At 36.9% G+C, this 12297-nt stretch overlaps 1 protein-coding gene across 1 annotated transcript; it reads right to left on the reverse strand.

Annotated features, from left to right (window-relative positions):
* Positions 1–3458: 3458 nt before the first annotated feature.
* LOC101300924 lies at positions 3459–12091 on the reverse strand. Its single transcript, XM_004301952.1, has 9 exons — positions 11893–12091; positions 11641–11813; positions 9240–10660; positions 7433–7499; positions 6805–6892; positions 5169–5338; positions 4547–4690; positions 4204–4332; positions 3459–3817 (listed from the first exon to the last, which is right to left on the reverse strand). The coding sequence occupies exons 1-9, from the start codon at positions 12089–12091 to the stop codon at positions 3638–3640; spliced, it is 2571 nt and encodes an 856-aa protein (XP_004302000.1). The 3' UTR covers positions 3459–3637.
* Between the last annotated feature and the right edge of the window lie 206 nt (positions 12092–12297).

Genomic DNA, 12297 nt, shown 5'->3' on the forward strand with positions numbered 1-12297 from the left:
GAGAATAAGAGTGTGAGTGTTTTATTCATTTGGTGTGGTGTGTTGTATAATACAAGTAAGTATTTATCTTGTAATCATGAGTAACTAAACAGCTTTTAACTGTTTACCGGAGAGCGAGGCTCTGGGTTTTGTATTTGTATTTATGGTTGAATAAATTCATCTTGGTGCTCAAAATCCCGTCACAAAAATATATATTGCATATTAATATGTTGTATTTCTGCATGTTCTTTGTCTATCATGTTACATTTTCTATGCTTTTTAATTAGAAACATTCCTAGTCAGGCAGCAGTGATTCTGCCATACTCAGTAACCAGGTTGACCAAAGGTCGTAGGTTAAATTTTGGCATGTTGAAGGCTAGTTTCTTTTTAGGATGTTTCTAGTTATCTGTAAGAAATGGTAACTCTGTAGGTAAAAACATGTTGTATAAATTGCTAGTAGGTCACCTTTTGTCCTCCTGTTATACTTACAATATAAAATAATGAAAAGACAGTCTGCATCCCATGCAGCACTGCATAATAGACATACCCTTAGATAATAGACGGTGATCAAATGAAAAACGAAAAACGAAAAAGACAAAAGAAAACAAATGGAAAAGACGTGCATACTACATCAAGACCAAAAATGGGACTATGTCATGCATACAGATGGGATTTTGCTGAGATATGTTCACAACAGAATTGTTGTTACGTTTGGAATAGACAAAGGCATGATGAGGATATATGGTGCCTCCTTTAGCATTCCATGTTCTCATAAATGTGAAATGTGAAGTGGCAAATAGCTCAAAATCAAAGCCAACCACGCAAGAGAGGACCACCGATATTGATATTGATTGATTGTCTCGGCTTGGGGTAGGTGAAATCATTTCATCCCCAAGCACATTTGTTCTACAGAAATCTTCAAGCACATTTGCAATCCCTTTCGTAAACGGAACAGGCACGAGCTACTATTATAGTCGAAAAGAGGAGAAGCATTATCATTTCTGTTGAGACAGTGCGTATGGTTTTAGGTATATTTTGTATTCTTCTAGGTAGCCAAAACAGTAAATACAAGTAAACTTGCTCTATTTTTCGTACACGAATCTAGTATATAAGATTGAAATTCACAAAGAATGATAGATATATCAGTAATACAAAATTCGAAACTATTTGTATGGTATCTGAAAAATCAGAAACTATATCTTTGGTACTCAAGTACGAAGTTGAGTTGTCAAACTGTTATCAGAGCTTAAAAGTTTAACTACTAGTTGCGAGTTTTACATTACGCGGTTGACATAGAAACGGCTAGCCTCATTATACTAGGTTTTCTCAACACAAATTACTAAATTGGATCGCACAATTAGGACAAAATTTTGGCTGTGATAATCCAATGTCTGACAACTAGCATTTTATTTCCTAAAGAGTTGTCATTAGTCACTTATAATGATTAGAGTTTATATAACAATATTACATGAAGTTAGTGTTAGATGTATGAAATTGTGATGTTAAAAAATAGACTTCTTCGTATCGATGTATAATATTCTCCACTCTTTATTGAGATTTCATAAAACACTATATGTCATATCCTAACACAACGTCTAACCAAAAACCGAATTCCCATTCTAATCTTTCGACATGAGCTCCAATATCTCAAGATGAGTGAGTGAACTCAAGTACTCAACTTCGAACTGTACAAAACATTTGACTTCGAATTGCAGAGGAGATCGATGATGATGATGATCAATCGAGATTCGCATGTGGAGGTGGGGACTATCGAGTTTGAAAAGCCCTTGCTTAGTCGCATTGAATCATACAACTGGTTCAAAAGTAGAGAGGAAGAGAGAGACCACATCTCCCCAGCTAGCATCCATATTTTGCATTGCAGGACTCTCAAATCATTATGCTAACTTGATATAAAACGCGCCGTAAATGCGTTGTAATAATGACTCTCACCCATCAAATCTAGATTTAAATTCCTCAAAAAAGATAATATGAATTTGAATAATGTAAAGTGGCAAATGTATTGTAATGTTTCCTTTTCCATTTTCCTTTTGTTGATGATCCGAGTTTGCCTGGCATGGTGCTGGGAGTTATAATTGGGATTTATTGAGCTCGTGAGTGGACCCAGCTTCATGAGTTTGGGGCATCTTTCGCATCTCAATGACTGTTTCAGTCAAAAACTTTCAAATAAAACTGCCAAGCCTTTGCTTCTATGCAATTCTCAAATAGGAGGAAATAGACAGATCACATCATAATGCTACGAGGTTTGAAATTTCAAAATGTCGATGAAAATATCGAATCACTCAAAGATATCAGTGAGATGACTGAGATCAGATGCTAGAATCAATGTTCTAAAAATCCCGCCTAGAGCCAATTAATCCTCGTCTAAGCATTAGGCGATGCTTCACCATTTCCGTCGAGATAGTTACAAAACTGATAAATCCCCGATTAATCCCTCGATTAACCCGCCTAGGAGCTAGTCACCAGCTGTCTGCCCGACTAGCGCTAAACGTATCTTGGAACATTGGCTAGAATAAGAATAAAACATATGGAAAACTAATATGGAATTTCCATCTCTAGCATTTGTGTCTCAACATTTCCCAAAAAAAAAAAGCATTTAAGTCTTAACTCGCACCATTTTGTGGCTACCGAGCTTAAAAGACCTTCAATGAGGCAAGGTTGGTTGTGTACTAAACATTTTAAGCATCCGCCCGAATAGGGTGCGATATCAACTCACAGACGTAACCGAAGTAGCTTATTACCTTACCCAATGATAAAAACGTGCGTCGGAAAACTCTTTTGATACATTAAGTAACAGTACATCAATGTTCGGTCAACTCTCCATAGTCCAACTTTATATGATTATAGACCAACTCGAGAATGCAAACTATTTACTATTCCACTATGTGAAGAAGTGCAGATGGTTTGCTTGAAGAATTGATTCATATATTTCTGTATTGTGAATAAACCTGGTATCGAAATAGTGAATAACATGAACTTGCGTAGTAATAGGTTAGGTCATAGGAGCAGCTTACTCTCCTACATTACCTCTAATAATCAGAAACAGAACAAAAATACAAGTGGTTGGAGGTCCTTAAATTGTAGATTCTTTGCCTTAAAACACTCCTTTGCCCTTAGAACTATAGTGAAGTGTCGTTAGCCTTTAGGATTTCCTTCCCACCCATTCTATATGCAAGCGTAGCCACAATTTGCTCTGCTTTAGTTTGTTGTCATGGAATAGTGAACAAAATTTGTGTTTGAAAAAAAAACGAGACAAAAGCTTCTAATTGACCAAATGTAACCCCAGAGTTTTGACCTCACAAAGCCACAAAACATTCATAATGGGGGAAACTCTTGATATAAATGAGCTTCAGCGATTTAAATGCCATTTTTGGCTAGTTGAGTCAGATTTGGTTCCATGAACAAAATGCAACTGCCAAACAAAACTATATTGCATGCTGTATAAACAGGTACACAGGAGAGAACCAAAAGTGCGAGGCTTTTATAACATTACTAAAGATACTTAGCTTGATCACATTAACATTATTCCGACAACCAGGATGTTGTTTACTTAGCTTCACTTTATATATACATATTGAAATTCCCTTCCACAATTTGTACTTTCGAATTGCATCAAATGATAGAAGTAAAGAGATTATACTTACAGTGAGTAACAGCTGCATTTCTTATGTACATGCGACACTATAACAGTCACATCATCAAGCTTGCCACCAGTATATCCCACATATCCATATGCCTCGACTGCATCTGCGAAGGGGCTTCTTCTAGAAGTAGACTGCCCGACCTCTTGTGCACTAGTGGCCAAAAACTTAGCTATGTCCTGAAAGAAATGCGTACACACATTCAAACAAAAGAATATGGATATCAGAAACCAGAACAAGTGAGCAAACATACAGCTATATGTTTCCATGGCAAGTATAGTTTTCTAGTTCTAGTTGGAGTTATAGGTTTTCTATCAAAATCAATTATCTGTTTGACAACATCAATTATCTGGTGGAAAATAATCAAGAAAGAGTACCACAATAACATTCTGCTGATGAAAGCAAAATAGTTGGTACTATAAGTACCAGAACCATGCTCCGTATGCTTCTTTTCATTGTCAACAGTTCCTTAAACAAATGCACAATAAACTTTTCTCTTTTCATTTACATTTTTCAAAGAAAGTTTGGAAAAACAGACTTACTATAGGCTGTTGAGACTATTCACCTGTAGTTTCATTCTCTTTTGGAATGACTTTGTTACGATTGAAGTGATTTCTTGCTCATACAAGTTGTCAAAAAGGCCATCCGTTGCAGTGACAATAACATCTCCCTCATCCAAATCTATACTGTATCTCTGCAAAAATGGAATTTGTTACAATGATCTCTCTCAACCTTCATTTACTGCTAGCAGTGTGAGAACAAGACAGGCAATAAGTATGTACTGCTTCTCTCACAGCATTTCTAGACAAGTGCAGTACAAAGAAATTGTAATCTCTTATGAATAATACAAATATAATCAGCTAACATGCTAGAACTTCTGTGGGCACATGATACTTGAGATAACATACCTCCATTAGTTCTGAGGGATCAACGCCTCTTACAATTTGTAGCGGGAAATTGAAGCCATGAATCAATGGAGACGATCTCTTAAAAACGGCACCGTTTCTGATTATAATAAATCCAGAATTACCAATGTTTGCCACATGGAAGGCCTACGAAATCAAATATTCAGTAAGTACAACATACATCCTTCAAAATCAAGTTCAATGAAGCAATACAGTTTAAGGTTTCCATATATAACTATATATCTAAACCTTTATGGCAATTCACTATAATTATCCCTCATTATGATATGCCTAGGACCTTTCGAGAAACTCTTGAGCACATGTATTTGGTTATCTCTTTTTGATTTTGCCTCTCTTTGCTGACGCCTGGTAGATGTGCTTTGAAATACCTCTTACACCAACCAGTATAAAAACCATTTACTCTATTAATCACGTATTATTTACTATACTATGATTACTATCCAAGGTTCTATGATTTCCTGCCAGTCTAGACTGATGTGGCTTCCATTAGGGGTTTTCCTTTTTAACCCCTCTAGTCCCTCTAACAATGGTGTTTTCTTCATACTCTGTCTATGAAAGACCCTGAAACAATTAAGGGATAGTTCATACCAAGGATAGTTCATACCTGACCATCAAAGTAAGCAATTAATACTGTAGATGAACCAGGCGATTTTGTTTGGGCAGCAGCTCTAACAAGGATGTCTTCTGGTTTAGTCAGTGGTATACCTTTGCAATTGGATAGAAACCTTACACAGTTCTCCATGAGTTCACGGGCATATACCCCAGGATTAATCCCTGGAGATTGCAGCAGGAGAGCAATAAATTGTTAACTATCATACTTGGTAGTAGCTCAGTATAACATGTATTGCATTTGCAAGGATAAACATTGCATTCTTGCCTACATCAAGTGATGAAGAAACTTGGTTAACTAGAAGTCCACAATTAATAGTAGCTTTTAGAAAAGAATGTGCTAGTATAACAGAAGACCTACTACAGAACAGTACAGATATCTAGGTATCTTTGTTGCGCACCCTGTGAAAGTAAGTATTATAGATATTATATATGTATATAGTTTCAAGATCATGTCCATCCTCTATTACTAGAACAAAGTGTTAGTCTCAATTTGAAACACATTTGATTTTAGGTTGGAGAAATATGGGACTAATTAATTTGCATAGTTATATGGTAAGGCAAATACTAAAAGAGCTTACAAGGCATGGGTCAATGGTAATTTAGATGAATTGAAAAGGTAAATTATTCCATTATAAATATAAATAATTACAGGGCATTCTTGTGACTCCTTAAGAACGGTTTGGGTAATTTTTCTAGCTCTCCAACTGGAGCTAATACAGTGATTGCTTTTTTTAATGTTGTATCATGAGTGGATTAAAAGATATGGTCCGTAGAAGTCAAGATATGGGGAATCTTATGCTCCCACTCCTAACATATGCAAGAACTAAGCAAGTGAAATATTGATGGAACTCCCATCTGTAGAGGTACATGGTACTGTAGTTCAATTGCAAGAATTATTACGGTATTATGACAGTCACCAAGAGCCTTGAGTAGGCAAGCCCGTCATCACAAAGTGGGTCAGCCACACAAGTAAAATTTCACTATCCTATACCTTGGTTATACTCAAAAGAACTTGCAAGGATTTTTACAATTAAACTGTGTCTGCAGGTTTCCTTGCTAGTTGCTAGGAGAGTTTCATACTGTAGAAACTCCTTTTACCACCATCATATACAAATTACAGCTTTATTTCGGGTAATAGATTAAACTATTTCCCCCAATCACTATAAGGATTATAATTACATATAATGTGAGGCCACGGCCAAATCTCAAAAGCGGATACAACCTTAGAGACACTACCAGCATTTACTATATTTTCATTAGAGCACAAAGGTGAACTAAAATCAATACACAATTTTATGTCAAGTATCTAATCTGATAGCGGAATTATAGGCATGAAAGAGACAGTGAAAACATGCGAACCTATGTTAAGGCTCAAGTCTATGGAACATACAAGAGATATTATGAATGCCACAGCTAGGAGTTGAGGACCATATATTGGGGGAAAAAACCAGCATACATGATCGAAAATTCAAAAATTAACTAGAAAAGTATCTAAGATGTAATGGACTAGAATTTTCCAAATAGAGTTTGGGAAACAGGCTCTTTCTTTACTGGTAAACACAAGGAACAAATTTTTTTTAAATAGACTTTGGTTCGTTATGCAAAAATTAAAATCATGAAAGAGATACCTTCCAGTGACCATTGACTAACTCCATCAGCCACCCCCAGCCAGTTTCCAGAAGCAACAAAGTAAACATCCTCCCCACCTGTCAATGCCTGGCATTATTAATTATTGAATTACTTACTGTTACTGCATCAAGAACAGGTCACCAGTGTGTGTGTCTGTGTGTAACCTCCAGATAAATAGTATGGACAAAGCTTAGAAGAAAACCGTATATCAGGTTTACATGTGGGACATGTGTCTAAATGAGTGTGAAATGGAGCTTAATTAAAGGACATTGCTTCCGAAAACTGTTGCATTAAATTCATTTATGGAAGCTGTATTAAAAAAGATCATTTATAATTTCGGGTTCAGATTTCAGAAGTAACCCTTCCATACTGTCCAAGTTTGACATACAAAAGAAAATCTTACATATGATGCATGCTAGGTTGCTCATACATATAATTTAATAAGACAAGGCACCAGAGTCATTATATTAATAATTCATTAAACCTAAGTTGGCCAAACCCAAAACTTTAAGCATTAACAATCAAGAACAAATTAGATCCCACCATTCTTGATTTCTTATTGCCCAAAACTGTAAAATGTATGTGCATCAATAAATAAACATGTTAAAGCTCGCAATCTAGAAGTACCTTTGAGGGATGCGGTAATGATGCAGCACCAGTCGATAGTAGAAGTAATGGTGCAGAGATGTCCTCCCTGTGTACATATGATGAACTAACATAAGGAATGAATGTCTAGATAAACCGTGCCGTAGTAATTTTCTGCTCAGAACATAAAAAATATTGACTATGGTATACAAAGGACTTGCCTCTTAGGATTTAACTGGTTCTGGTTATATGTGTGTGTAACCAGATTTAACTGGTTCTGGTTATAGATAGATAGATAGATAGATACATGAGAGAGAGAGAGAGAGAGAGAGAGAGAGAGAGATGCAGACTTATGGATGTAGGACAACGAAAGTGAGAGATGCCAATGATAATGATTGGTTTTAGATGGTAGAAACATTTGTAACTAGATTTTTTTTTTGTCAAATAACTAGAAAACTTTAGGGTAAAGGTCTAAAGAAGTTATCAGTTTTCGGTGAGGGGACTCCAACCAATGCAGATATTACTTTCCTAACCAAGCAATAGCTATTGGATCATGACTCCTTCCCCAAAAGGAATTTGATCTGGTCAAGTTTGAAACTGAACCATTATAAAATCATCACCTTCAATTTGTTGAACAAGGAAACTGTCAGTTGTCCTCTTGACCTTACTGGGAAGAGAAACCTTTGCAGGCACAGGTATAACTAAACCTTTCCTCCATAACAGAATATGTATTGACCAAAGTTGCACCTTCTTACCATATAACAAGGCCAGCGTAATATCATTCAATACTTTTAAGGGGTAGCAATTTTAAAGATATAGAGGAATAATGAAGACAAGAGATTGCCCATTGACCAAACGAAAAATGAGGACAAGTAGGTTAGATTACTTTCATTACTTTGTTTCCTTGAACTACTATTTCATCCCCTAAAAATGAAACATAAAAATGATCCCATTGTCTCCATAAATTTTTACCCTACTTCAAGCTGATCCTCCTGAATCTATGTTCAAACTCTAAACAATCAGAAGAGGATTACCTACAAACCCAAACTACGTCCACCTAGCAAGCTATTCTATAACCCCCGAATCCATCAAATACCAAAAGAAAAGGATCCATTAATTCCCTTTATTTGAAAAGTGACAATTTGAGGAGATAGAGAAAGCAAATTATTACTGTATAAACTTTTAGCTAAAAGACAGATGAGGTGAGTGGGGTGTTCACTAAGTAAAATATTTAGAATGAAATAGTAGTGAACAGTGATCCTATAAAACTAAATAAAGAAATAAAAAATAAAAAATCATTGAAAATCATTCTCCTTTGAGGAATGCAATGAAAGAAGAGGATTCTCCCAGATCTTTAAGCTTTGACAAAAAAACAAAACCAATTAAAAATTAGAAAAACCAAACAAATAATCAAACAAACAAACAAACAAGAAAACAAAAATGGAAGAATGGAATTTTTCGTTCAAAATAGTTCACAGAGGAAGTTACATGGTCAAGGAACTGTTAGCACTTAGCAGGAGACGGACACAAATTCAAGGAAAGAGAAATATCAGAGCTGACAGAGCATTAATCCAGGAGGTTCCAATCTAATCCTTTCACGTTACCAAGAACCAACTTGGTATGATAGATTAACACCTTGCACACGAAGAAACCTTCTACTGACACCTACAATACAGTTAAGCCTATAAAATACAGACACTAGCACTGTTTTAACTCCTCTTTTTATCACCTTTTATTTGCGAACAAATTACAGTAATATTTTCATATGAAACATAGAGTTAAGCAGAGTAAGTGAATAACTATATTGAATTTATAATATAGGAAATAATTAAGGGAAAGCCTAGCATACCTTTCCGTGCCTTCAACTATGTGCAACTCAACAACTGTAGGAGTTGATGCTTCTGAAACATTTCTTCTATGTGCTCTATCCTCTGTGAATTCATCTTCTGACTTTTTCGAAGGGGTATCCTCAGCACGTTCAACTCTATGCAATTCCACTGTCCTGGGAGTTGCTCCTTCTAAAACATCTATTCTAACTAGTTTACCCTCTGCAAATTTATCTTCTAACTTTATGGAACCATGCCCCTGAGCACCTTCAACTGTATGTGATTCTACTGTTATAGGGGTCGAAGCCCTTGAAGCATCTCTTTGATCTTCACCCATTGTGGATTGATCTTCTGATTTCGTTACAGGAATTCCTTTTCCTTTAGCACCTTCAACTGTATGTGATTCGACTGTTATAGAGGTCGACGCCATTGAAGCATCTCTTTGTTCTTCAACCATTGTGGATTGAGCTTCTGATTTTGTTACAGGAATTCCTTTTCTTTTACCACCTTCAACTGAATGTAATTCCACTATTCTAGGAACTAATTCTCCCGAGGCATCTCTTCTATGTGTCTTATCATCTGCAAATTCATCCGCTGAAATTATGGAAGCATTCTCCTCAATAGCTTCAACAGTATGTATATCCTCTGTGCTATCAGTTGATGCTCCTGAGACATCTCTTTGATGGGCTTTCCCCTCTGTGAATTCATCCTCTGACTTCGTGGAGGGATATCTTTGAGAGCCTTCAACAGTATGCACTTTAACTGTCCTAGGAGTTGATGCTCCGGTGACATCTGTTCTATCTTCTTTGTCCCTTGTTAATTCCTCTTCGGACTTTGTAGAAGAATACCCCTTAGAGCCTTCAGTTTTATGCAATTCCACTGGCATAGGAGTTGAAGCTCCTGTGACATCTCTTCTATATTCTTTACCCTCTGTAACTTCATCTTCTGATTTTGTAGATGGATACCCCTTGGTTCCTTCAGATGTAGGCAATTCCACGGGCGTAGGAGTTGATGCTCCTGTGACATCTGTTCTATCTCCTGTACCCTCTGTTAATTCATCTTCTGACTTTGTAGAAGGATACCCCTCAGAGCCTTCAGATGCATGCGATTCCCCTGGAGTAGGAGTTGATGCTCCTATGACATCTGGTCTATCTTCTTTACCCTCTGTTAATTCATCTTCTGCTTTTGTAGAAGGATACCCCTCAGAGCCTTCAGATGTATGCAATTCCACTGGCATAGGAGTTGATCCTCGCGTGTCATATTTTCTTTGTGCGTCACCCTCTATCAATTCATCTCCTGAAATTGTGGAAGGATACCCCTCTGACCGTTCAAGTGTATGGAATTCCAATTTCCTAGGAGCTGATACTCCTGAAACATCCCTGCTATGTGATTCACCCTCTGTGGATACATCTTGTGACTCTGTGGAAGGGGAGTTGTCACCTAACTATGCAAAACATAAAAAAAAAAGGCGTTTGAGATTCTTAATGTAAGGAGCGAAGTATACATGTAACAACCACCAGACAATGTCACCTAATTCTTCATGTCAAACTGAAAATGTCAACTATATGCCTAACCAGAAGCTGACTTCAGAAACGGTTAGCCTTAAATTAAGCACTGCGAAGCATGATTTCATAAACGTATAGGTTTTGGTTTTAATAAACAGTCCTTAAGGGTTCCATACAAATGAAGAAGAAGTATAAAAGACATAGCAGTTTATTCAAAACTCGCAAGAAATCAAATTAAAAACTTAATGAAACTATAAGCAGTTTAGGATCTTAAAGAACTTTCCTATTTGACATTAGTTCATACAAGAACTATCAATAAGAAGGAAAACAAATCAAAATGGTAACAGAGCAGACTGTAAAAAATGATTACAATGATAAGTTATAGCATTCATTGAAAATAAAGAAAGTCGAAACAGTTACTCGAATATCTAATCAGGTGGACATTGATCTCCCCAAAAGAATGCTTCACTATTTGACAAAAGGAATAACTATTCTTCCTCGCTAGCTTTACATGGCGACACAGGAATCACGGAGTAACCATGCTAACCTTACTATTTTAAACACATATTTATCGGCAAAAAGCCTATTTGAACAGGCAGCAAGTCCCTTAACACACATCTTGCACATAGATCATCTACGAACCGGTTACTCTTTCTCTTTCTATCAGAAAGATGATGTATCAGTTGCGATGAAAACATGCTCCTCAAACTTCTTTCACCTAGTCCACCCTTACTGCCACTTCGACATTCGCCAAGCTTCTATATAAACTCCTATTGTCCTAAGTTTGCAAATCAAAAGCAGTCCTAATACTAAACACTGAATAAACAGCAGACGAAAGTAACCAATTGCGAAACAGCTCAAGTGAATCCAAAATTTCCATTACTGAAGTAAAACTGAGTCAAAAAGAGTCAACACTAACCACTGCAGTGGTCAATTCAAGGACGGCATTCTCCTCGGGTGAACTCGCCGGAGAAGCCTCAACCCCCGATTCTTCCACATTGCTCTCCTCAAACAGAATCTTATTAGCCTCATCAAAAGCAGCTTTCTCGCTCTCGTCGCCGAATCGGAAGACGACGCTGCCGTCCAAGCACTCTGAATCACAAATCCACAGTCAATAAAACTCAGTCTCTCAATTCACAATCTGTTCGTTTCATGACGAAATTACACTCACCGGTAGTGGAAATGAGATCGAATTGCGATGTTGATGAATGCGGAAGCGTCGTCGTTTCAGCCCGAGGCGTCGGATATCTATGCGGAGACCGAGGTCTGAGCTTGTTGGGCAGAAAAGGACGGTGAGAGGGGAGCAAGGAGGAAGAAGAAGAGAAGGTGAAGCAGCGAGTTTTGAGGAGGCAGAGAAAAGGATCACCCATTTTTGGGAGGTTGTATTAATTATAGTTATTTTTTGCATGCTTTCTAATTTTATATATAGTCTGCCCACTCTCTCTGTGTTTTGTATTGATTTTGTGGCGATGTGAGAGAGAACTGAGTGAAAGATATCATATGCTTATCTGTTGTACTTGTGGATGTTGCTGAACGACATGCCAGAATGCCAGAATACCAGAATACAAGTTAGTTT

Source organism: Fragaria vesca, linkage group LG5 (assembly GCF_000184155.1).
Source record: "Fragaria vesca subsp. vesca linkage group LG5, FraVesHawaii_1.0, whole genome shotgun sequence".
In the NCBI taxonomy this organism is placed as follows: Eukaryota; Viridiplantae; Streptophyta; class Magnoliopsida; order Rosales; family Rosaceae; genus Fragaria; species Fragaria vesca.